Raw genomic sequence first — 26,621 nt, forward strand, 5'->3', positions numbered from 1 at the left:
TATGTGCTTACATTAACAGGCTGAGTTCATCACAGCTTTCTGCCAGGTCAAATTAAACGCTAGCAGAAGCCACAGTGAGAGGCTGCTGAACATGAGGCTCCCTAGTGTGCAAGGTCTGCCTCTGAACTAAAAACCATACATCCAAGCATCTGGGGTAAACGCATCAGTTAGACAATATCTCAGACTTGGGATAAATGACACCAGGGCCGACAGTTTCCAGTGATAAAAGCAAGATAGAGCTGCAAAGATGAATCGATTCTCAACTATTAAATGAGTTAGCAACTATTTTGATAATCGGTTTGAGTCATTTTTAATGAAAAAAAGTGTTTCTGATTCCAGCTACTTAAATGTGAATGTTTTCTAGTAACTTTACTTCTCTATGACAGTTAACTGAATATTTTTTGAGTTTTGGACAAAACAAGACATTTGTGGACGTCATCTTGGCCTTTGGGAAACACTGATAGAAAAGAAATTTAACCATTTTTTGTAATATTTTATTGACCAAAACAAGTAATCGATTGATCGGCAATATAATCTACAGATTAATCCACTATGAAAACAACCGTTAGTTGCAGCCCTAAAGCAAGAAAATACATTTCAAATACATTTCTCTAGCTGCTAAACCAAGTACTTATAAGAGCTTCTTCTTTTGCAAATGTATGACTTTGCATAAAAAAAACTGCATCACCTCACTTCAATTTCAAAATAGGGAGTAACCGCATTACTGTTGGGACCACACATTCTTTTTAGGGTGGGTGAATATATGCGGAGCAAGGGAAACACCCATATTATCCAAACTTTAACTACAGCCACTAGTGCGTTCAGTTTGGATACTTACGGGTGAGAGTGTGAGGATCTACAGGGTGGAGAAGGGCAGAGCACCAAAACCAACCAAACCGCAGCCCAAAGCTGTTTAAGCTTCTACTCAACACGAATGCCAGACTCCCAGACCTTGTCATACTATACACTCCTACAGGCTGGGAGAAAGTGTGGTTGGATGGGTGTGTCATCACACACACACGTAACCACTTCCTGGCCCTGCATAGCTGGTGGTAGCCACAGTGGTGTGTGGACTACCGGGGACCATCCTTGAGTTAAACATGAGTCGGAGCATTAAAATACAAGACATTCCATCCCCACCTCCATAATAATAACCGCGATAGCCCAAGCTCCCACAGCATGCCTGGAACAGAAGAGCCGGCGTGGACCGAGACAGAGCAGAGTCTACAGACACACTGATGGGCTTGTGGATCAGAGAGGAGGGATGTAGAAAGCAGATGTCTTCTCTGTTCCCACTGAGAACAGCAGGCAGAGGATCGACAGGACGGCTGCAGAATGGATTTCTCATATGCTGTATGAGCATGTAATCTTTTGCTCGATTTCTCATTCTCCTTCCACTCTCTGACCATATTGCCACAGCAGAATGATTCAGCAGCGGACCTCAGAGGATGTGGAGTCTGTACTTCTCCTGATAATGCCAAGACACTTGAATTATATTTACATGGAAACAACAAGTAGCCAAAGGACATAATATGTCTAAACGTCAAACTGGGACCTGGCAATATTTTGACTGCCATAATTAGGTACATAGTCCACATAAATCCTCAAAGTCTGGTTCTGTGATTTCTAGATTAATAATACAAGTCTTGGCAAAATTTGCTTCCAGCCTCAAGGCATGTTAACACACACTCATCGTGACTGTGAGTGCTTTTTTTATTGCCATTTTAGTGCATTCAAAATATTCTACAAGCATTACCCATTAAAGGACAATTCCGGCGCAAAATGAACCTAGGGGTTGATAACATATGTGTACCGAGTCGACCGTTCTCTGGGATATGTTTTCATCCTAATCAAATGTGTCTCTAGCTTGAAACAAGCTAGCGCAAACCGGTGATTAGCTTATAACGCTAGCCTTCGGGGCAGAGGGTAAATCGCTAGCTATCCAGTAACATAGCTCAAGCACGGTGTTTGTGGTTCGACTGGTTATGACTGTTTTCCCAAGATGGCGCCTGCCTGTATACATGAACAATACAGTCTTTATAATCTATCTTTTTAGTAAACTGTCTGTATTACAAAGTTCTCAACGCTTCGGTTTACATGTAGGGTCCCTCATTATGCTACCGTTGAAGTGTGGTGCTATTTTGAGCCTTGTTAGTGGTATAGAAATAACGATTTACCCTCTGCCCCGACGACTAGCTTTATAAGCTGCAGTTTGCGGTAGCTTTTTTTCAAGCTAGAGACACATTCGATTAGCATGAAAACAAATCCCAGAGAACGGTCAACTCGGTACACATATGTTATTAACCCCTAGGTTCATTATGCGCCGGAATTGTCCTTTAACAACAAACATTTAATGCAAAATTTGTAAGCTAATCACATAGTACCGAATACACATTTTCATTGCCCACATACATACAAATGAGTTTTCAAAACAAAACTGGCACCACGCACTTTGGGTTCAGTCCAACAAAGGAGACTTTCTATCAGCTGTTTTTGTATTGTGCATTTCATTCTCTGATAACATGTCACTGACTGACACAAATTCCAGACAAAGCACCTTCCCATACACACATTTACATAAGAGGCTCAAATTATGCCACAAACGGGCGCGTCCACACAAACGTGATGTTCCTTGGCATGATGAAAAAAAAAGGGGGGGGGGGGGGGGCTTTCACACTGAGGTAGCCTGCTTCATTGAAATGCCACAGACAGGTTCCACAGTGGCATTGACAGAGCCCTAACACACAGAGCCAGAATTCCCTGAAAGAGGATCAGAAGCCGGAAGTATCGAGAGAGTGGAACTTCTTCCCTTATTAGAAATTCTTTGCTAATACACAGACTAAACAGGATGAAGTAATACAAGTTAGTAGTGGAATATCCGTGAAGATGAATGTGACGTTTGTTATGGTAGTCTCTTTTTTATGCCCTTTTCATTTATGTTTTTCTCCCAAATGTATGTAGAGAACAGTCCTTCTCTTTTCTAGGGCTGCAACTAACGTTTATTTTTAATTGTTGATTAATCTGTCGATTATTTTCTCGATTAATCAAAGGTTGTTCGGTCTATAAAAATGTCAGAAAATGGTGAAAAATATCGATCAGTGTTTCCCAAAGCCCAAGATGACGTCCTCAAATCTCTTGTTTTGTCCATAACTCAAAGATATTCAGTTTACTGTCACAGAGGAGAGAAGAAACTAGAAAATATTCACATTTAACAAGCTGGAATCCAAAATTCTTTACTTTTTTGTCATAAAAAATAACTCCAACCAATCTTAATTAATTAATTTAGTAGTTGACAACTAATCTATTAATCGATTCATCTTTGCTGCTGAGTTAGTGGTGGAATATCCTTGAAGATGAATGTAATGGTTCAGCGTATGCCTGGTTAGTCCCTTTTCCATCCCCTTTTTATTTCATTTTTTCTTTCCCAAAAGCATGTAAAGAACAGTCCTCCTCTTTTCACTTCTGCTCCCTCCTCATCTAACCCCCAACCGACCCCGCTGGCCAAATAAATACATTCATAAATATTATACAAGACAAGTCATGAATGCCTCCACTGCCTAAAAAAGGCCATGATCCACTGCTCTCTTATCACAATGCCTCTGAGGAAAATAGCCTACACTGTGTGTACACCCCAGAGACAATCATCAACTCACATCATCTGAAAATAAACCTAAACACATGAAATAATTCACTTCTGCCTAACATACTGAACACACATTTAACCACATAAACACTACTGCATCTCCAGGAGGAGTTATGTATTATTGGCCTTTATGAGCCTGTGTGTCAGCTATGAATTTACGCTGCTCAGACACCAGATCAGACTAATTCTGACTGCACATCAATACAAGTGTGCCTGACTCTCTGGGGGCTACTGGCATTTTCCTTCTGATATGAATGATATACTAGTACGTGTGCTGACAATGTGTATGCCTGCACACACACATGGGCAGGACGAAAAAGCAAGATATATTCAGAGAGGAAAACAGAGAGACAGAATCAATACCCCATCTTTTTCCTATTTGCTATACTGCACCATTAACATTCCTTAAATATCCTCTTACAATTGAATCCCCCACCTCTTCTCTATCCCTGAAACTCTCTTCCACACACACATCCCAACAATTCTCTGAATCTGACCTTCCAAAACTATGTTCAGCTAAAATGTTGGTTTTAGAGCTGCAGCGACAAATCGATTTGAAAAAAATCATCGCCAACTATTTTGATAATCGATTAATCATTATCATTAATCAGTAATTTTCCATGCAAAAATGGAAGAAAATGCTGTTTTAAGCCACTCAAATATGGAAGTTTTTCTTGCTCTTTTCTGTTTTATATCATAATAAACTGAATATCCTTGAGTTTTGGACTGGCAAAACAAGACATTTAAAAACACCACCTTGGACTTTGAGAAACGGATGGACATTTTTCACTATTTTCTGACATTTTACAGACGATACAAACGATTAATCGAGAAAATAATTGGCAGATTAATTGATAATGAAATGAATCGTTAGTTGCAGCCCTAGTGGGTTACGTTTGAATTGAATGCACACAAACACCATTAAAACTGAAACATGTTTCTGACTGAATAACCAAGTGAAAGCCAAATAATATTCAAACTGCCTCGGGCACAGAGGCAAGTGACAAGTGTGTGTGTTTGTGTGTGAGAGAGAGAGAGGATGATAATGGAGATAGACAAAAGGGAGGACTTTACATCAAAACAGCATTAAAGTGTCCCTTGAGTAAAAAATAATTAGAGGTTAGATTGGTCGCTTCTGAGCCTGTCTGCTCTGCCGACAAACGGTGGCTAATATAAAACAGTTGTTGACATGGGAGCATTGCAGAGAGGAAGAGGAAAACACGCATGAAGAGTAATCCAGTGATAAACAGCCGAGAGGGATACACAGGCTACAGCTCTGACCTAGTTCTCAAATTTTGGATGCAGCCCTTTTTTGTGTATTCTGCACTCAAAACTAAAAGCTAAAAAAAACGACAACACTAAAGCAGTTAAAAAAACATACAAATGAGCCAAGAGCAGTTTTGAAAATCAAAGACAGTGTGTGAGAACAGTTGATCAAGGTGAATATCAAGGGAAGCAGACATCTCTTGAGAACAAAAGTGCAAAAGTATAGCCTAATGCATTTTTTAAAAGGGCAATTATAAAAACAAATGTCATGCAATAACCACTTGAAAGGGCCAGCATCACAACAAAACTACACAATATTAAACCATAAGAATATTAAAACAACACCATGAGGAGATGGAACAGAACATAACATAAATCACATTTAAGTTACTATCAACCCGCTGCTTAGTACCACAGGCACACTTGTAAGTCTCAGTATGGATATATATATATTGCCATTTTTGTTCAGAGTCGAGTAAAATACTAAGTAGTTTGAGTGTGACGTGAACTCAGCAGAATAGCTCTCCAATGCAGTTTAATTAAGACATCGCACAAATCAAAGCAGGGCACACACACACACACACACACACACACACACACACACACACACACACACACACACACACACACAAAACCCTTCAGAACATGATTAAATGTGTGTCAAAGAAGTTTGCAGAGGGAGAGAGATCAGTCCAAGTTGTAAACAGACAGTCCCCACATAGTGGGGTGTAGTGTGTGTGTGTGTGTGTGTGTGTGTGTGTGTGTGTGTGTGTGTGTGTGTGTGTGTTGAGGTGGAGATAACTGGCGGACAATCTGAGTTACCTGTGATGTGTCCAGGAAAACACTCTTTCTGAACTTCCCTCGCCGTATCTCCATTTCAAGAGCAGAGCCGCGGGCGACGGTTGCTCTCGCTGTTTGATTACGGCAAAACATCGTCTCTTGCCTTCTGCCAACTTCACAGATCAGTCCCGTGTGAACCGTAATAACTGAACTTAAAGTGAGCTCAATGGGAGGAATCGCTTCGAAAACTGCCAAACAGCCGAGCGCAGACACAGGTGGTCCAAATCTGGCCCCACCGGTGGGGGGGGGGGAACACTCCCGCGAGAGATTGAGACAAGCCCCGAATCAAACACTGACGTTTCTTCTGATGTGGGAGCCGAGACTGTAGTTAGTCCACTCACAGGAAGGAGAAAAAAAAAAGTGATTTACAGAGTCTTCCTCTACAGCTGACTTTTCACTTTCCCAAACACTGCCCCTTGTGCGCGTAACAGTGACACGGTGACACCCCATGTGGTGGAGCTGGGACTGTCGGGACCTTACTTTGCCCTGTTCTGTATCCGGAGACCCCTACCGGTGATGAATGCCGGATGGAGATTTACTAATGCAATATCTCAGATACCTGTTGTAGGCCTGTTTGTCGTCACCTTCCTAAAATAATGGCCTTAAGTTATTTTTTGACAAAAATGATTTTCTTGCCTAAATCATCATCCTCATGTCACAAAGGCATGTTCAACAAATGTGCCTAAGTCATTTATTCCTCTTGTGTTGCATAATTGACAGACATTGTTATTAGTATGTCAATAGTCATCTATTTTCATAACATTTTTGAGTGAAATTATTAATAAATATATATTCAGTATTTGGTTCAGTTTTTTTGCGTTTTCTGAAAAACCTGAAAAAATGACTTGGGCCATTATTTTAGGAAGGTGACGTTATGCAAGTCATTCATCAGCAGGGCTGGATGAAGCATGAAACCTTTAGCTTGCAAAAATCCAAAAAGCAAATGTAGAAGGCAATCATCAAAATTAGGCTACTTTTATATGAATGAATTCTGTCTTTAGTCCCACTTGCATTTATTTATTTTGTACTTTTGTGCCACAACATAGCCTACATTTAACCCCACATTTTAAACTTCCCTTTAAATTTCCCTTTAAAGGGGAACACACCTCCTACATTTAGAATTCCAATATGTTATTTCCATCGCCGAGGAAAGTTCAATGGATATGAACATGAGCATCTCAAAGCCACCAGAGAATTAGGTCAAACTTGTGATGTCCATCATCTTCATCCGCGTCTCCATAGACAACGAATAGGAGATTTTCTTTTCTTTTCTTTTTTATACCCAAATGACCTTTAGTCTATTGTATTGTTCTCCGTTGTGAAAGAGAAAATGTCCTCATATACTCAGAACATTCCCCTGGTTGCTCTCAGTGTCGTCCATAACGTCTTTTTCAATTCATTGTCTATGGAGCACTTCCACACTGTATACTTGATTGCATCATTAAAGGTGCTGTAGGTAGGATTGCGAAGATCCAGGACAGGAAAAAAATGTTAACATCGACAACTTCTCAATCCCTCCCCCCTTTCTGCTAAAGCCCAAAACGGTCTCCTAAGCCCCTCCCCCCACAGGGGAGAATGAATGTGTGTGCTAATTAATGTTAATGTGTTAATTCTGAACACAGCCACATCCCCAGTTATAAGAGGGTGTGCACACTTATGCTGCGTTCCAGACACAATTTTTGGCCGGTAAGTTACGACTTCAAGTCACGACTCACGACTTGGTAGCGTTCCAGGAAAAGTCACCACAAACCCTTCTAGCTAGCGTTAGCAATTTCTAGTCGGCAACATATTTTGGGCTTAATTTAATAAACATAACATGTAGTAGTACACAATTGTATGTGTATTGTTTTGATTACAATGTGTGGAATTACTTTACGTTGCCTATTTATTTCTATTTCTCACCGTTAATCACCGGCGTCTGTACAGCATCAACAGGGGTCGCCATTGTTGTTCATGTGTGACGTCAAAAACTGTAACTGGGAGTACAACGATCTGGTACAAGTTCACGGGTAGTAAGTTACGGGTTTGACTGCCGCTCCAGGGCACTTTCACCGGTAGAAGGTTGTGAAAACTCGAGTTACGGATTACCTGGAATGCAGCATTATGCAACCAGGTTATTGTAAGTTTTTTTATTTTTTGTTTTCCCCCCTCAAAGATTTAAGTTTGTTTTTCAATTAAATTGTTCACGTTATAGGCCACATTAAAGGTGGAAAAAGTTCTGATATGATTTATCTTGGTCTCATTTTTTTTACATCACAAAAACCTGGCATTTAACAGAGGTGTGGACTTTTTATGTTATTTTGTTTGGCCAAGTAATGTGCCCTTGAATGATAATGTAATAATGTAATAATAATGTATACTTTATTAATCCCGCAAGGGGAAATTACAATGTTTTCACTCTGTTGTTATTACACACAGGCCTGAATTACACACACTTGCTCAGTACCTATACATGCACTAATGGAGAGATGTCAGAGTGAGGGGGCTGCCCAGTTGGGGGTTCGGTGCCTTGCTCGAGAGCACCTTGGCAGTGCCCAGGAGGTGAACCGGCACCTCTCCAGCTACCAGTCCACCACCATACTTTGGTCCGTATGGGGACTTGAACCAGCAACCAGGTTCCTAACCCAACTCCCTACTGACTGAGCTACTGCCACCCCCCACTATGAATCCACTAGTGGGTTCAGCTGGGTTCATGAGGTTAATAACACATGGTTTCTATGCCTATGACATAAAGAGCAATAAAGGACCAGGAGCTTTTTTAATATTTTTCAGGTAATGCTTATTTGCTACTCTTTGGCTTCTGACAATCCCCATTTCCAATAATGTAGCTTACTTAGGGGGTCTGTAAAGCGGGGAGTATGGGCTTTGCCTTCATGGTATAACATTTTGTTTTATGAGCATCTGCACCAGACCATGAAGATCCAGCAGGAATGTGAATCACAATCTGTGGCGGACGCCGGACTTTACTGGGCCTGCTGTGAGGGGAGTTCTGAAAGGTCAGAAGCCGGTCATCGAGGATCAGTCTCACTGAGGCAGGGGTCACATCCACATAGATAGAGAGTGACAGAGGTGTGTTGGGAAGTCCCAGCCTCATGACACCACGTGATACCACAATGCTGCTCAGTCCCTCAAGAAAGCATATTTTATCCAGATACTGGTACTCGCATCCAATTCAGGATTGAGTTATGAACTGTCCACCAATACTGAGTATCGGCACTTCTGATTTTTGTCCACGAGTTCCCTTACTTTTAGATGTTATTACCAGTATTATTAATGGGCTGATATTCATACCAAAATAGGCCACATATCATGATTTATTTTGGAAAAAAACCAAGCAATTCTATGTAAAATCAGACATTCAGCACCCCCATATAACCCGGATGGAATGATCCTGTTTCATAACATTTTCAGACACTGCGTCAATTCAACTTTGAGATTGGGATTCGCATCAGGCTCCTTAGATCGATCAGGTTCACCCCTACAAGATATACGCTTGAATATAAGACAAATGTCATGCAACTGCTGAATTTGGGTAGCTTTTTTGGTCTAATTCAGGCACTTCTGTCCACCCTTGTCTACTGGTAGGTGTGTGGGTGTGTATGTGTGTTTCACGTAAGTATTACTCAACAGTTTGGTGCAATATGCTCACTGTAAAACAAAGTCTTGCATTCACAAAGTGATTTAGAACAGACCACACCTTCCTCTCCTCTGTCAATGCATTGAAGGTGTTTGCATCATGAGTGTTTGGTGCTCAGCCTCTATGGAAAAAGGGAAAGGGGCTCGTGTAGCCTCCCCATTTCTGTATTCTCCCCCAAAGTCTCTTATTTAAAAGCAGGATGTTTGTTGATGTTGGGAGCTAGAGTAAATAGCTGAAGGCCCTATCACACATGCAGCAATGTGATCTCACTTGGGTGTCTATCTGCTTCCTAGAAGGGTCTATGTGAAATGCAGATTATGTTTACACGCCTCATGCCGCTCTGGTCAGTAGGGGGTAGACAGTCACAGAGGGGAGCAGTGCTTTCCCAAGCTAGGCCTGACCCCCTTTTAACTCCTTGCTGGGCTCCATCGAGCCCTTTGGGCAGCTCAGTCTGCTGCAGAGTCAGACAAGCAAGGGGCTTATGTGCAGCCTTTGCTGTGGCAGATTTTCAATCCATCTGTGGGGAAAAGATAGGTCTGGTTTATCACCTGTCATTCATAGTGCTTATTCTATTTGTAATTCCCACAAACTACATTTTCTCCCGTTACCCTCTCCTCTCTTCTGCCCACGCAAATAGGAAAAAAACTAAAACCGAGTGCTACAGTGAGAATCAAATACAGCAGTCAACACACTGGCACAATCACAGTGGGCTATAAAATGCCCGACCACAGTCGGTACACAAACAAAGGGGCCGCTCTTCACTCAAAGAGGAATGGCTGTGGAGCAGCTGGAGGAGGAGCACATGATATAAAAAACAGGAGACAATCATGCTGTTACATTGTGCCACAAAATCCTGTTCTGTTTCTGTTTCTCTCTCACACACACACACACACAAAATGATCAATTGCCCACCAGTTTAGAACCAGAGGAATGGGTGTAAACAGGCAGCAAATCACTAGTATAGGAAATATGGGAAATCTGTTGGCTTCCTTTTCGTTGAATGAAAGTGCTACAGACTCAGAAGAATGATTGTGGCTGTTCCCACTGTAATTATACGTGGTTTTCTATAGTCTAAATATACACTCGGATACAAAACTATTGCCCTACTTTGTTCTACATTATTAAACTTCTAACATTTCAGGATCAATTTTCAACGCAAATCAAAACAAACGGATGTACAGCCCCAAAGTTATTACAAGCACACCATAAAAAAAATGACAAAACATTGGTGTCTACTGCATTCTGACCTGCACTGGCCCAATGTGCCATACTGTCTGCAGTTAAAACCTTGCCTACTATCACTCTGAAATATGCACCCATCTGATGTGAAAAAATTATGATAGATGCAATTCTATATTGGTTGGTGGACGAGGGAACACCTCAGGGAAAACGGAGAGCTCGAATGAAACACGTATACTGGAACGAGTCTCTGAATTAACTGTGTGGAGAGCACCAGAGGGACTTAGAGCAGGACTGACGTCTGGCTGGCAATCAAATTCTTAGCATGCCAAGAGACACAAGTGAACAGCAGAAAAAAATGAGAAGTGTAGAGTGTTTGGCAGTGGTTCTGTACAGGTTTAAACACCAAACTATTACGTATTCATGCCATATTTTCCTATGACGTGAATCCATTATACTAGTCTGACTTCTGCTGGACATTACTTGCCATTACAACCACACATCATTTAGTCTGTCACTACACATTTGGATAACAATTCCCCCTTTTGCTAAATAGTAAAATAAGGGAAAATACATTTATAATAAGTAAAAAAAGTGGATCTACTGTACATCTACTGTACTTTTACAACAGTGGGTCAATGCTACAGTGCAATGTAGAACAAAATATGAAACGAGTTATCAACTGTGCTCTGATCGCCTTTATTTAATCTATTTACAAAGAATACAAAACTCTCCTCCTTGAGCTGTGATGAACATTCTGTTCACAGCACGTACACTTCATAGAACATTTCACTGAAACGAGAAAAACACACATCAGGCACAACAGGGAGGGTGGCTGCTGCTCCGGGTGACGCGACGCCTTGAGAAACTCAAACTATGAAACGTGGAGTAGATCATCTCATTTGTGGTGCAGTTTCGTCCAATTGGCAGCTTCTTTGCGTCCTTGTTTCAACCCCTGTAAAAAAGAATATGATGTTAACACCTGTTATCCCACCTGTTATGCAGCTGGAGGCATTTTGATGAAAAGGCTTTTCTAGCTGAGAAGCATAACCGCGAAAATGGAGTAACTTTAACCCTCATGTTGTCCTCGGCTCAAATTTGACCCGTTTTCAACGGGTTTTTTTTTATATCAGAAATATGGGACGTTGAAATAAGCAGCGAAAATGTCGGGAAAAAAGTGAAAAAACGTTGGGAAAAAACATAAAACAATGTTGGAAAAAGCGACAAAGAAGTCAGAAAAAGTGACAAAAACGTTGGGGAAAAGCGACTAAAACATCTGGAAAAAGCTATAAAAATGCTGAGAAGGGTGACCAGGTTAGCTCAGTTGGTAGAGCAGGCGCACATATATAGAGGTTTACTCCTCGACCTGCGGCCCTTTGCTGCATGTCATTCCCCCTCTCTCTCCCCTTTCATGTCTTCATCTGTCCTATGGAAATAAAGGCCTAAAAAATGCCTGAAAAAATAATATTCAAATTTTTTCGTTCGCTGTTGACGGGAAGACAACACAAGGGTTAACCAGAAAGGCTTCCAAATTACCTTGTACACCAACCGCTCTTTACTGCAAAATGCAAGACTCAACCTGTAAATAAAAGCTGTGAATCCCTTTTATAGCCCATAATAAGTCAGGTAGCTCCTGTGCACATACCAAGTAGTATCCTGTGTGATATCCACTCATGTACCAGGAGATGAGCACGCTGCCCAAAGCCTCGTCATCCACCATGTCTGGGCTCATCGGTGGAGGTGGAGGGATCATCTGAGGCACAGAGAGGGTGTTTACAATGCAGATGCTGCGAGCTGACAGTGTTTGCTGTCCATCAATAACATTGTACATTGAAAGTCGTTTCTCAGTTTACCAGCTGAATGAGTAAATGTGTGCTTTCTTCCATGTAGAGGGCAGACCCCATTGCTAGGGAAAATTATACAGCACGTGGAAGTAGGGCTGTACAATTAACAGAATTTGAATCGCGATCTCGACGATCACAAAAACAATGTAATCGAGAAAGTCAACTTTTATTTTGTCTTGTCTTCTGAATGACACGTGCACTTTCACCCCTCCCGAAGGCTGAACTCACTCAGCCAACATTTGAATATCTTTTTTATTTTATTTATTTTAGGGGGAATTTAAAAAGTTCAACGGGAAACGTATTAAGGGAAATTTCACACTTTAAGGTGTTTTCACTGTTGATTTGTTTTTTGTTTTTTTTAAAGGGTAACTAACTTTTCAACCTGGACCCTATTTTCCTATGTTTTTGTGTCCAAGTGACTGATGGGAACAACAATCTTTGACATTGGTCCAGTATTGAGCAAGATCGCTGCAGTCGACAGCGGTGAAACAAGCTACAATGTAAGTTAATAGAGCAATTGTCCAGCTTGTATTTACCTTCACAAAAGTGCTCTTTTTACCACTGACAGGCTCAGATTAATATTCTAAGTGTCTGACAACATTATAGGAAGGATCCCTTCAGAGATAGACCTTTAAAACCTCTTTGAGACCTTTCTGTTTAACCAGTAACAGCTCTGAAGTCGCTAGCGCTAAACCCACCAGACTCCATTTAAAAAAGCAATACTTTTAGTGTGTATACAACCAACATATTTTCACATGTAAATCGGTAAACTGTGTGTTTATTTCAACCAAAATTTTTTATTTTGTTTCTGTCGATTTGAATGAAGTGTATTTTATGATGTTAAAATAAGTGTTTATTTATAGAGTCTGGTGGGTTTAGCAAACGTAATTTCGTGGATGTTTTTATGTTTAAAAAAAGGATCTTACTCTTTAACAGAAAGCTCGACCTCCTTAGAAATCCTTTCCATAATGTTGTCAGACACTTAGAATCAGCGGCAAAATTAGCACATTTGTGAAGGTAAATACAAGCTGGACAATTGTCCTATTAACTTACATTGTAGCTTGTTTCGCTGCTGCCGACTGCAGCGATCTCACTTAATACTGGACCAATGTCAACGATCAGTCACGTAGACACAAAAACATAAGAAAATAGGTTGAAAAAAAAAAAAAAACGGTAGTTACCCTTTAAGTTCAATAAATGAGACGTCTTTCCAAAAGTCAATGAGTAATCATGTTAAATATTAAATGTAATTTTGATTATGATTTTTTTCCATAATCGAGCACCCCTATGGATTGCTCAAATAAAACAGTATCTGCAGTAGCTTTTGCATCTCTAATTAGTGTACAGATAACCAACTCACTGGTGGACCAAACGGCATCATGGGAGGCCAGGAAGGAGGTACAGGCCCGTGACCACCAGATCGCTTGTTTCCCCCCTGGTAGAAAACACACAGGACAAAAAAGGGATGAAGAAACAAAAAACAAAAACACACTGTACTCAGTATTACTAAATAGAACACCAGATCGTTTTTGCTTGAAAGCAAGGTAAACACAAAAAATATTTTTTCCACTTCATGAGGCCTTTAAGATCAAATATATTCTTTTTAAAACCATATTGTACTCTTCCTCTTTCTATGACTTTAAACAGTTACATCATAGACCTTTTAACATAAACGCCAGTTAAATTCATTGCAATCCAATACAATCTCCCAGCTATAAATGCCACCCCTGAGAGGTTGTTGTTTATATTCTAGTTTTATTGTTCACATCGTAAACACTTTATTGCTTACATTTCATTCTAGTATTCATTTTGCTGCAGCAAAGAGCTGACCTCACAGATTGTATAAAGTAAATTAAATATAAATTGTTTTAATCTAAATTCTAACAGTTTAATTTAAGCAATAATATGTGCATGAAAATAAGTCTATTGCTGACTAATAAGGAAAGGAGATAAGGGGCGCTATTTTGCACCCAGCGTGGCGCAGCGCAGGGCATAGCCCGACGCAGTTGTCAATTTCCCGTCCAGCGCCCACGTCATTTAATTAGCAAATGCACCTGCGCCCATCTTTGCGCCCATGGCGCTAGTCTTACAGGGAGTTGTGTTCAGGTGCATTCTTGGCGTATTGCTATCTTTAGGCAGCGGAAAGTGATCGCACCATTGACCAACAAAAACCTGATCTAAAATCATTTCATTGTTATTTTAACAGCGAATTAGTAAAATGCGCCTAGGCTTATGCACAGCGTGCGCACACTATGCTTGTTACAAACACAGGGAAGCGCAGCAGCACACAAACATGCAAAAGATTACAAATAAAAATATTATGGTGCAAATCCGCCATCATAATAGCAATGAGCCAAGGTACAAACACGCCTGGCTTTTAAAGGGAATGGGAGATGACACTCTGATTGGTTTATTGCATGTTACGCCCAAAACACACCTCTGAATTAATGAAGACACTAAGTACAACCCTTTTGAACCATGTGCCTGGCGCACGGACCCTTTTTTCCACCGTCAAACTAGCAAAAGTGGATTTGGACACGCCCTAAACGCACCTGCGCCATGCGCTTCGCCGCGTGCGCTCAGATCGTTAAAATAGGGCCCAAGGAGTCTTTGTTCTTACCGGTCTGAAAGCATGCATGGGAGGGGGGCCTGGAGGGAACCCGGGGAAACCAGGGCCACACATAGGAGGAGGTTCTCTGTGGGCCTTGGACTTCTGGGCTTTACTGTGTGGCTGCTGCTTGTGTTGGCTTGGTGTGGTCGACCTGTCGCTCTCCTCTGTTGACGATTCGGTCTCCTTTACCTTAAGTGCGGAGACAAATTGCTTTAGCCTCGATTTGGTCATTTCCTTTTTCTTTTCTTGGTGACTACATATAGGGGGGGGGGGATTTCTGAAATACATTTGAATTTGTTTTTGAAGCTATGAACGAAAAATAAAAAAAAATAAAAAACAGTACAGGCAAAAACAGTAGACAAAAACATTAAGAGAGACATGAGACAAATTGGCATTGCAAATTGAACATATAGCTTGACTTGAATGGCCTTCTTTTGACTGAAAGTACTGCCAAACAACAATTTCTATTCACGAGTTCCATTTTCACTTTCTCACAGCCTGCTGCATTGAACGGTCCACCTACGTAAACACCTTCCCGTAATCAACGGCGGCGTCATTACGTCGACAAGCGTAGGGTTCGGTTCATTGGAAAAAAATTCTAAGGTTTGGCAGAAACCGAACCCCGTCAAAAAGCCCAATATTCGGCCGAATCCGAACCCGAATCCTGGATTCGGTGCATCCCTATCAAGTTATCAAATTTTGCCTATTTGGACACAGCATCGTATCCTCCGCAGTTTTACAATTTTATTAGGGAATAATACAAACACACCACGAAACAAAATAGACTCAAGAGATGTAATGTACACCACCATTAAACTGTTAAATAAGCAGGTAACAATGTAAAAAAAAAAATAAAACTCATAAAATACACAAAATATGCTGCATTTCATTTCATAAATATAAATAAAATGATTTATTTACACTACTTTACCTTGATATTTGTTTCCTCGTCCCCCTCAGAAATCTCTGAAAGCAAGTCCTCAAGGTTCTGCTCCTCCTCGTTGCCGTATCCTGTAAAAACAACTACACAAGTGCCCTTCTTCTCGTCTATGGAGGAGATGGTGGCTGCATAGAGCTGGCCGTCCTCTGACCAGTACGCACTGCACGAGTCCCCAACCTGCCACTGTGACACAACATAACAAAGTGTAACCGTACCGTTTTGATTGTCTCCTGGTCTGGAGTAAACCAAATCCAGAATAACAAAAAAAGCTGAATTACTGAAATGTGTTGTGAAACACAGAAACTAAACTGTCTAGACCCCAAAAAACTGTCAAATACAATTCAGGGTTTTCCCTACCATTAAAAAGACTATAAAGCCCTAAAGAAAATCTACGTTAAAGTAGTTTATTTATGTTATTTTTCCGTTATAACTGACTATCAAACTGGATAATACAAGAAATTTCTGTGACATTTATTGTTTGTGTTTGTTCATGTTTCACAAAGAGTTTAACCTGAGCCAGACTGACAACAAAGACAGAAATAATATCACATCCATACAGGGATAGTAGTATACAGTTGTTAAAACATAATAAAATATATGACACACTGGTATCGGATCGGTACTCTGTATCGGCCGATATGCAAGTTCAGGTATCAGAATCGATATCGGGAAGCAAAAAATGGTATCGGGCCATCTCTAACTGCGGTTACTACATAACTTCCTGTATATGTATCTGTGTTCTTTCATTCCAGTTGCTCACCTCTTTATCTGGTGGTGCATTGGTTCTTTTCCTGCTCTGGTTCTTTTTGTTGTTCTTGCGTTTTTTTCCAGGTTGGTTTTTCTTGGAGGCTTCCGGCTCATCTTCACCCTTAAGGGCAGTCTGGCCCACAAAGCAAGAGCAGAGAAATGAGTGGCAAAACGTTTTACATGCACACACTGTACACTGCAAAGCACCTATTTTACCTTGAAGGTTGCAACTGCCTTGTCATATGCCTTTATCAATGCTGTGTCATCCCATATATCCGAATCATCACTCTGGAAAAGAGAACAGATTTAGAACTTCTGCAAATGAAAAGATTCCTGCGTTCAATGCAAAACATGACAGAATGTGCAAACTGACTGTAGAGTCTCGCTCTTGATATCCTCCGGCCAATTTTTACAGTGCCGCTAATTTTTTGCAACTGACCTGACATCTGACCTGTCAACCTTTTGCATCCTGCACTGTGGAAAGGATGCTACAGTAAGAACAACATCTTTGAGCAGCTAAAGCTAACTCACGTAATGTCTGTCCAATACACGGTAACGTTGTCACAAGAAGGCACTATCTCGACTAATTAAACAAGTCAGGTACATCATACATTTCTGGTTTCCGCTATTCTGTTGTTGCCCAACTTAGCCAAACTTAACTTAGCGCTGGTTTGTAGCTTAGCTTCCTAGCTCACCAACTGAACCAAACCTATAGCAGCCTACAAAAGTTCACATGTGTTGTCATCTTATGCTCACAAGAGCACCGTAACGAACCTGTCCACTTCCACGTGAAAACAACACGTCTTTACATCCATTCGCCATGTGAAGATGTTTATTTCACTGCTCACTGCTAACAGACTGCTAATTGCTAAACAACTAACGAGCAACGTGCGTCGAAAAATGGTGACGTAGTGTTGACGTATATAACTTGCGACGCAGCGCCAGTGGTTGGCTTGGTAACGACAGTAACCGAAACAGAGATTGTTGTGTATTGTCGAAACTACTATTTATTTTTCCTCAACCAGACAGCAGCGGACATCATAGTCTTTGCTGTTTAAGTCACTGGACATGATTGGTTCCTCTCTAAGTTCTTTGGGTGCAAAAGTTGTCGTCGCATCGTCCGGCGATGAGAACCACCCACCAGAAAACATCACTGACGGGTGAGTGCTAAGTGCTAGCTAGCACTGAGCTAGCTAGCACTGAGCTAGCTAGCACTGAGCTAGCTAGCACTGAGCTAGCTGAGAGCCATATATCTATGGCTGAGAGCACTTCGCTCAGCTAGCTCAGTGCTAGCTAGCAGACAGGGTTAGTTATAGAGAATCTTTGGTGGTGTTAGCATAGTTGTTTATGAAATCACGCCATGGTTTTGTCGCCACATGAAAGCTACAGGATCCATACGTTGGAAAAGTTATGGAATTTAAAAATGCAAATTCCAGTCCTGGAAAGGTTTTGGAAAAGTCATGGAATTTTTTTTAAACACAGCATAATAACCGATACTGGAAAAGTATCGGTTAAAATGCGTATGAACCCTGAAGTTAATGTAAGGTGTTCACTTTATTCAAACCCATTGAATGTAGTATGCAATAAATACCAGAGGGCATCATCCTGCAACATAACAGGGATAACTGCAATAAATCATACAACAAATTCTTTGTCAGTACAAAAGCATGTAAAGTATTGCAATTTACAATCCTCATAGAGCTGTTTGTTTACATGTGTGTATGTCTGTAATGTTACGTACAGGGTACCCGCGGGGTCTTAAAAGCATTGAAAAAGTCTTAAATTTGATAATCTCAAATTAAGGCCTTAAAAGCCTTAAATTTGGTATACAAAGTCTTGGATTTCGTTACAAAGGTCTTATATTTTTTTTATAAAACTGTATATATAACGTGACATACACATACGTAACGTATGTCACGTTATACATTTTTACACTTTACTCATCTGTATATCTGTGTTTATATACTGTCTGTTTATATAGCTAAGGCTGTTTATTGTGTAAATGTTTGTTTTATTATTATTATTATAACTAATTCTATTATTTCTATTTCTTATACTTTATGTATATTGTTTCTCCTATGTCTACTTAATGTGTATTTGTGTTATTCTGATGTGTGTAAATAACACAAATAATTTTTTTTTGAGCTGCTGTAGCACAGGAGTTTCCCCAGTGTGGGATTAATAAAGTCTATCTTATCTTATCTTATCTTATCTTTTATATACAAACTTAAACTGTAGGCTACATAGTTAAATGTTCACGTTTACCTTGTTCGGCTTCTCTGTCCTTGTTTTTAGTCGTATCTCTAATTGACACTAATTCATTAATTCACACTAATTCTGTGTATGTACTTTGAGAGCGACAAAAAGCCGGAGTCAAATTCCTTGTATGTGTTCACAATGATGGTTTTCTTTCACCCAGAAACACGAATACGTTTTGGATGTCCACTGGGATGTTTCCCCAAGAGTTCATCATTCGCTTTGCTGAACCCACGACGATTTCTGCTGTGACAGTAGACAGCTATAATGGTATGGAGGCTGTGCTAGTGTCACACATACAGGGTTCATAATTAGCACCATCCGCCAGCCAAATACTGGTAAAATATGTTGTTAGATTTGCTTCACTCACAAGCCAAACAACACAATCTTAATCTATTGGGTGGCTGGTAAAATTTCAACATTCACGAGCCATTTTGCTGGTGGACCAAAAAGTGAATTTTGCACCCTGCACACATACATACATACATACAGCTACAGTCAAATGAACTGTATGATAAATCATGCAAATAATTATTGTCTGCATTATCTGCCTTGACGTCCCCTACTGTAAAGACAGGTTGTTATTTTTTCCTTTTGAGAGGAATTTATAAAAGCTATTGTAAGCTATATTAACTCATGTTGATAGTAATAAAACTGCATATAGAAATCTGTAATTATTAATAGTTAATGTCTATGTCAATATCCTAACATACATTATTAACAGCTGGATCATAATTAATATTTGAAAGTTTGGGTATTTGACCAATGGCCCAATTGTTCACTTAAAAGGACAGAAACATACACATTATACAAATTACAACCTTAAACTGAAAGGCACATGTACTGTATGTTGTATGTGTGCTATCAACTCACCACCATTTTACTCTGCCAACTATTTTATTAAGAGGAAGTACAAGTTTTCTGAGACTTTTGAAGATTTCTTTTAAGTAAAGAGGTCTGTTTTTATTATGACCAACTGAGAAACACAGAAATGAGTTTTCTTATGTTTCTATTCCTCAAACTCTTAACTCTCTAAACTGTTAGCCTATTTACATTGTTAAAATTGTCCAGGCTGTTGGACAAGAAGTGATTGGACAGTCATTTGAAGGAGGAAAAACATGATTGGAATAAATGGACATACAAAAAGAAAAATAGTATATAGCCATACTGCCAGCACTGTGAGGCATGCTTTGTGCTAAAAGCTAACATGCTCACAATGACAATGCTAACATGCTGCAGCTGCAGGTGTGGTGTTTATAACATGTTCACCATCATAGTTTAGCATGTTGGGATGTAAACACTTGCTAATAAGTAATAACCACAAAGTACAGCCGATACTGATGTGAATGTCATTACATATGCTTACTACCAGCACCGTGAGGCTGGCTTTGAGCTAAAAGCTTATATCCGCATGCTAACATGCTCATAAGGACAATGCTAACATGCTAACATGCTGCAGGTATGGAGCTTATAACATGTTCACCATCTTGGTTTAGCATGTTAGCAGTAAACACAAAGTACAGCTGAGGCTGATGTGAATGTCATTAGATTTGCTGATATTTGGCCATAAACCAAAGTATTTAAGTAATTTTGACCTGCTGGTGGCACTAGATGGAAATGGAATACCAAAGTGATAAGTGACAGTTCATCCTGAGGGTGGCTTGAATGTGTGTAGCAAATGTCATGGCAAACAGTTGTTGAGATATTATTTATTCAAAACCACAAATGCCAACCTCATGGTGGTGCTAGAAGAAAAGTAAGAAAGGGATCACCAAAGTCATTAGGATACATCGTTTGGAAACCATGATGTCTGTAGAAAATGTCATGACGATCCATCCAATAGTTGTTGATATTTCATTCTGGACTGAAGCGGTGGGCCGTGCATGGAGCCATGCTGCTAGTAGAGCAGTGTAATTTTACCACATTAAACGTACACATTGCCAAAATAAATGCGTTCCTAGGCTGAAGTGACACACCAAAATGTTCACAGTTTGTTATATTTTCTCGCAAAAACTGAGAATATACTGTATATTCTTCAAAAAATGATATACCTAGTTTGTGTTGTTTCAGTGTTTGGATCCTTTTAAAACATTTAAAGATTTTTTTTTTCTTTTGCAGTCAAGCATCTAAAGATAGAAAAGAACACGTCGCAAAATGCTTCTCAATTTGAGTCTATCACGGAGAAAGGTAAGAGGAACATCCATCTCAAGTATCTGTTTGCACATTTGGTTTAAACACCAAAGAATTGAAATTGGGATTAACAAACTGATTGTTTTATAGAATTTGAACGTACAGAGGGACATCTACAGTCAAATGCTATTTCGGTGAGTCGAAATAAAAATAATGAACATTTGAATGCAAAGAACTAAGAGATAAAACAGCAGCTTGTCTTTATGTTTCCTTTTTCAGCTAAATGGAAGCAGTGCAACCCACCTTCGTTTCATCATCACCTCAGGATATGATCGCTTTGTCTCAGTGCACAGAGTCGCTGTACAAAATTGACACAATTGATTGTCGTGAATTAAAGCTTTGTGATGTATTTTTGTACATATATGGCTTTGTGGCATTATTTGACCACTGTAAACACGAGTAGATCTCTTTATAGTCTCAGTCTGTTAGATCACACACACACACACACACACACACACACACACACACACACACACACACACACACACAAACCTTGTCCCTCGTGGCAGACGGCTGTAGCAGTAACTGGGAATCTGATAAGCATATTCCATGAATATGTGATGTACATTGATTTGGAAAATCAATTAATGCATGTCTAAACAAAATGAATTTGTATCATCTTAATCTTATCAGCCAAGTTGCAAATGCGGACAAAGCGTATGGTTGAAAGCGTAAGGTGCATTTAAAAAATCTGGCCTCAAATAAGCTTGAACCCATTTTCTGTTTGTGCTTATTTAGCGTTATGGATTCACTCATGGGGCTTTAAATCCAGCATTCAACTGTTCCTCGCTAATTTCACAAGCCGATAGCTGGCAAAGCTTTAGAATAAAAGAGTTGGATTGTGATGAATGGTGGAATTATTTACAAAAGAAATGTCTCTCTGTGTGAGTGATAGAGAGTTAATTAACTAATTTTGAGCAGTGGGGGATTAAATTGGCATCCGGACAGCTCCACCCACCCATGAGCAGAATTTGACATCTCCTTAGAAATGGGGAACCATTGGCAATGCAGCTGGGGGGGCAGATGGTTTCCTAGCCAACTAGCGAGTCTCTAAAGACTGTGGGCCTATTCACACACAAAATACTCAAGCCACCTCCTGTACTTATATCTTCCACATAAACACACTCGCGCACAAAACACTGACTCCTATCCACCTCCATTGCCATTTCAACTTGTCGGTTGCAAAGGGATCAGCAGTGTGTGCGAGGACCCTTTGGGACTCCCTCCCCAATTACTTTCCTGACTGCGGAGGAGCTCGGGGATTTGCTGAGGCTGTGTTTGCCGTAGCTTGGTCTGCATGCAGAGCTTCGTATAAACCAATACAAATATGAAATACATGCCTGAATAACTAGCCCCCTGATATTTTAGAGCAACTAATTGCTTCGGGCTATGGCTGGTATATAGCACATTTGAGTATGCGAGTGTGTAATGAGTAATGAGGCCAGGGTAGAAACTTATACAGTGTTATTGACTGATCTATTATTTACCGGTATGGAATATTTATTGTAATGTTGGAGGTGAGGGTCAGGCCAGGCGCATCAAATAAAGTGCAAACCATTTCATAGGAGTACAATTATATATTTTTTCCACAATAGTTCCGATTCTGAATTTATTACATTTGTTTAATATTTAAGCAGAGATGCCTTTTTTGTATGTTGAACAGGTTTGCAAACGCGCCTCCCCATTACTAATGAATGCATGCTCTTTTGTGCTTGACTGTCAGCCGATCAGGAGAATCACAGCAGGATATGAGAGCGTTATTATCATGTCGCCGCAGGACAGGGCAAAATTATCACCCGGTGTCTTCTGACGGCTGCCTAACTGCTGTCCAATCGCAGCGAGACATCTGCTGGACCAAAACTCTGTATGTTCAGCTGAGTCCGTACAAAGAGATGTATATCACAACCTCCCCAACTGTTACTGCATGCTTCTGCATAATTAAAATTGTAGATTTTATGAAAAAGATAAATATTGAAAGCCAGAATTTATGTGCCATTAAAACATTTTTTTAAACAATTCTGCTGCTAAAGCACATTATACATTGCTGTATACTGTAAACCATTGCAGGAAGGATCTTGTATACAACCGTGTGTGTGTGTGTGTGTGTGTGTGTGTGTAGGTAGGTGATGTTTTTTGAGTGAAAAATCCCTTCATCCAGTCAGCTCTGTTGTTTTCTTTCATGTCAAACGACGATGGCGACGTTGAATTTCTTGTTATCTCTTCTGTGTGGTCCTCCTTTTCATGTCAGTGACGGTGCTACGCGCTCTGACAATGGGCCTTAATTTGATTTCAGTTTTGATTTGGTCCAATCAGCTTAGTAATGGCAGAAGATGAGCTGGAAAGAGCTGCTGTGTGAGGAAGGAAACACTATAAAGGCCAATATTAGATGATTATGTGGGAGAGGGAAACAGTCTTCTCATTATTTAAGTCCAAGAGCAATGGAGAATGATAATGAAGGATTGACAAAGGGCCCAGTTGAAGACAGCTTTGAGTATATATCCACATCATATTTATTTATAAATTCAGCATTTGCATGTGACATAGTGCAATAAATATGAACAAGAGTAGTTTTACAAACTTTTTTCCCCCCAAAATCTAATACCTCTATACATTTATTGCCATAGTGGTGTCCATTGAGGTGTGGTGTCCCTAATCAAAAGTACTCACCCATGCACCTTTTAAGTGCATTAAAGTAGGGCTGCAACTAACGATTATTTTCATCGTCGATTAATCTCTTGATTATTTTCTCAATTAATGGATATAAAGTTTGGTCTATAAAATGTCAGAAATTGGTGAAAAAAGTCGATCAGTGTTTCCCAAAGCCCAAGACGACGTCCTCAAATGTCTTGTTTTGTCCACAACTCAAAGATATTCAGTTTACTGTCATGAAGGAGTGAAGAAAACTAGAAAATACTTTTAAAAAGCTGGAATCAGAGAATTTTGAATATAAAAAAAAAAACTCAAACCGATTAATCGGTTATCAAAATAGTTGGTGATTTATTTAGTACTTGACAACTAATCGATTAATCTTTGCAGCTCTACATTAAAGCAGTGGTTCTCAACCTCGGGTTCGGGACCCCCAAGGGGGTCGCGAGATCATTTCTGGGGGTCGCCAGATGGTTGGGGAGAAAAATATGAAATAACACATTCTAGACTGGGGAATGGTTTTTACATTACTGTGTGAGTTTGGTACATTTCATGTGTTACATTCAGAGCCTCATGTGTAAATCAGGAGTTCCTGGACCACAGAAATGGGTCTGAAGGCCTGGAGCACATTGGACAAGGCTAAGGGCTAGCTGCTAAAACTAAAACTAAACTGTAAAGCAAAGCATTATTTGTTTACATGTATTAATCAGAGCACTGACAAAAAATCCCTCAAAATCAGCAGAGGGAGGAGTGTAGATACAAGTTTGCAGAGCTCTTTTTCTTGTTGTCGAGGGAGGGGGGGGTCGCGAACACCAACCTCATTATTCTTGGGGGGGGGGGGGTCGCGTCTCGGAAAGGTTGAGAACCACTGCATTAAAGGACAGTTTCAGTGATCGTTAAAAGCAAACATTAGTATATAATCATGTGTTTGTTGATGTTTGAGCAGATGAATCTGCTCTCCATCTACTTCTGGCTAAAAGAGCCTCGGTGTAGTCTGTTCGCTGAGATTCAATGTAAAATTCACTTTTTTTTTTTTTTTTTTTTTTTTTAGATAAATAGAATTTCAGAAAACAGCAAAGTACATTTGGAAAAGTGTTAGAAGAAGCACTGATGCACGGATAGAACACATTTGATATTTTTTTTTATCAACTGTATTTGCGCCGTGGCTTGTTTGTTTGTACTTATTTCCAATTCTATCCTAGCATACAATCTGTTTCACTGAGACCTTTGCTACTTCCCCTATTTAACCACTTTTCCGTGCCCTTACTCTAAGGACCAGAAGAAGGGCTGTAAAACACTTATCCGACTTTTGAGTTTGAGTGCCACTGGTTCCAGCACCTCACCTTAGTTCCACTTAGTCTGTCAGCTGCCAAATCTCTCCTGACCTGCTGCGGTTTATGTAGTGTAATGGTGGGGAGCTGAGCAATCTCAAGCAGCCTCATTACAGAGATTGCCACACATTCTTGACCAGCGCAGTGTGTGAATCAGTCTTGTATAAAGTACTTGAAAGCAATACTTGAGTAAAAGTACAAAATAAACTTTGGTAGAAGTTGAAGTCTCCTTTTAGAATATTACTTGAGTAAAAGTCTTAAAGGGGGGCTATGCAGTTTTGGCCATTTCTTCGCTGTTTTCTTGCTTTTTGCTCGCAGGTTTCTCTATAGAGCTCCCCCTACAGCTTCAGAATAGATATTTGGCAGCTCCTATGTTTACTTGGTCAGTCTGCTGACAATGCTTTCCTAGCTTTCTGCTTCTTTTTTGCCGGCTCAGCCGTGACGATAGTGTGAAAAACTCCATCGCTACCTTGTTAGCCGGTTCCTGAATGGGCATATGTGTGCATAGGTGGCTGCATATATGAAAAAAAAAAACACATAACCCTAAAAAAATTCTAACAAAAGGTTTCTCAGCTGGTTTTTGTAGTAGTAGGTGTCCTTAATAACATACTAAAAGTTTACCAAAGATTGACCACTAGAAAGGTGTAATTTTCAAGATGGCGTCCAAGATGGGCAGGACGCACTTAAAAAATCCTAAGTCCTTCAATATTTCACCTAGCCAAGTAATCTTGGTGTGTAACGCCATGTTGTCTGGGTCTATGAAGCCATTGGACTTGTCTAATTTGCACTGACATGATTACATACTTATGGAATACATGATTTTGTGAGATTACTGTAAGGTTTTATCTTTGTTTGGGGTGAACCTTGAGATGTAAATGGTTTAGCCTATGTCATGTAACTCCTACTCAGTATGTGTTTTTGGACATACCCTTTTTTGCTTAAAAACAGACTTGACATTAAATGTAAAAGTTATTTAACCAGTACTGGGCAGGCTGGGTAGCTCTGACCTTGTCATCGAGCAGACATTGATGTGATCCTTGAAAAGCAGTGGAGGCTTGACCCATGGAAGTGGAATGACTGAAGAAATGTGAGCATTGTGGACCATGTTTACACCCATCACATCTGAATACAACAACGCCATGCAGGAATTCAATGACCTCACCTACACGACCAGCAAGCAGCACCGAGAATCCTCAGAAGCAAGGATGAAAAGAGATCACTCTGATCTAGAAAAGATCAAGGAAAAGCTTAGCATTTGCACACCATTCTCTCCAGACCCATCTCTGAGAAACATTCTAACTGGTGTTGTTGCCAAAGAGGAGGTGAATGTGCATGAGTTTGAGACTGTTGGCAATGAGATCATTGAAAAGATGATTGACTCCACCATCAAAGTTGCCCAAGATCGAACCATTGATCCTGCTTTGTTGTTCCAACGGTTCCTGATCATGTCGAAAACTGGTCAATTTTCACTGGAAGAGGTAATAAGCTATG

At 40.1% G+C, this 26,621-nt stretch overlaps 3 protein-coding genes across 6 annotated transcripts in view; 1 reads left to right on the top strand and 2 right to left on the bottom strand.

The window, feature by feature from the left end:
- Positions 1-6,112, bottom strand: part of rtkn (rhotekin) — an 88,310-nt gene extending 82,198 nt beyond the window's left edge. For 3 of the 4 annotated variants that reach the window (XR_004896212.1, XM_031305190.2, XM_031305189.2), the window contains exon 1: positions 5,732-6,112. Coding sequence is in view for 3 of the 4 variants with exons in the window: in XM_031305190.2 (XP_031161050.1) it covers positions 5,732-5,842 (111 nt within the window). In the remaining variant the exon portion in view is untranslated. The remainder of the gene's footprint in view (positions 1-5,731) is intronic. The other variant, XM_031305185.2, reaches the window with a different exon arrangement.
- A 5,125-nt stretch (positions 6,113-11,237) lies between these two features.
- smn1 (survival of motor neuron 1, telomeric) lies at positions 11,238-17,633 on the bottom strand. The gene is made up of 8 exons (XM_031305498.2): positions 17,482-17,633; positions 16,924-16,995; positions 16,721-16,840; positions 15,952-16,143; positions 15,030-15,209; positions 13,770-13,844; positions 12,211-12,318; positions 11,238-11,520 (listed from the first exon to the last, which is right to left on the bottom strand). Exons 1-8 carry the CDS (start codon positions 17,527-17,529, stop codon positions 11,464-11,466), a joined length of 852 nt encoding a protein of 283 aa, XP_031161358.1. The 5' UTR covers positions 17,530-17,633; the 3' UTR covers positions 11,238-11,463.
- A 32-nt stretch (positions 17,634-17,665) lies between these two features.
- Positions 17,666-21,512, top strand: hspb11 (heat shock protein family B (small) member 11). The gene is made up of 5 exons (XM_031305499.2): positions 17,666-17,867; positions 19,127-19,233; positions 21,082-21,150; positions 21,244-21,287; positions 21,373-21,512. The coding sequence occupies exons 1-5, from the start codon at positions 17,776-17,778 to the stop codon at positions 21,463-21,465; spliced, it is 405 nt and encodes a 134-aa protein (XP_031161359.1). The 5' UTR covers positions 17,666-17,775; the 3' UTR covers positions 21,466-21,512.
- Positions 21,513-26,621: the final 5,109 nt, after the last annotated feature.

This window comes from Sander lucioperca, chromosome 2 (assembly GCF_008315115.2).
Source record: "Sander lucioperca isolate FBNREF2018 chromosome 2, SLUC_FBN_1.2, whole genome shotgun sequence".
Classification (NCBI taxonomy): Eukaryota; Metazoa; Chordata; class Actinopteri; order Perciformes; family Percidae; genus Sander; species Sander lucioperca.

Coding starts and splice junctions, on each gene's coding strand:
- smn1 (XM_031305498.2), bottom strand. CDS start 17,529: ATGGCGAATGGATGTAAAGACGTGTTGTTTTCACGTGGAAGTGGACAG. Junction 15,210..15,951: donor ACGAGGAAACAAATATCAAG/GTAAAGTAGTGT, acceptor TCCGCACTTAAG/GTAAAGGAGACCGAATCGTC. Junction 13,845..15,029: donor CCATGCATGCTTTCAGACCG/GTAAGAACAAAG, acceptor GTTTTCTACCAG/GGGGGAAACAAGCGATCTGG.
- hspb11 (XM_031305499.2), top strand. CDS start 17,776: ATGATTGGTTCCTCTCTAAGTTCTTTGGGTGCAAAAGTTGTCGTCGCA. Junction 19,234..21,081: donor GACAGTAGACAGCTATAATG/GTATGGAGGCTG, acceptor TTTCTTTTGCAG/TCAAGCATCTAAAGATAGAA. Junction 21,151..21,243: donor TGAGTCTATCACGGAGAAAG/GTAAGAGGAACA, acceptor ATTGTTTTATAG/AATTTGAACGTACAGAGGGA.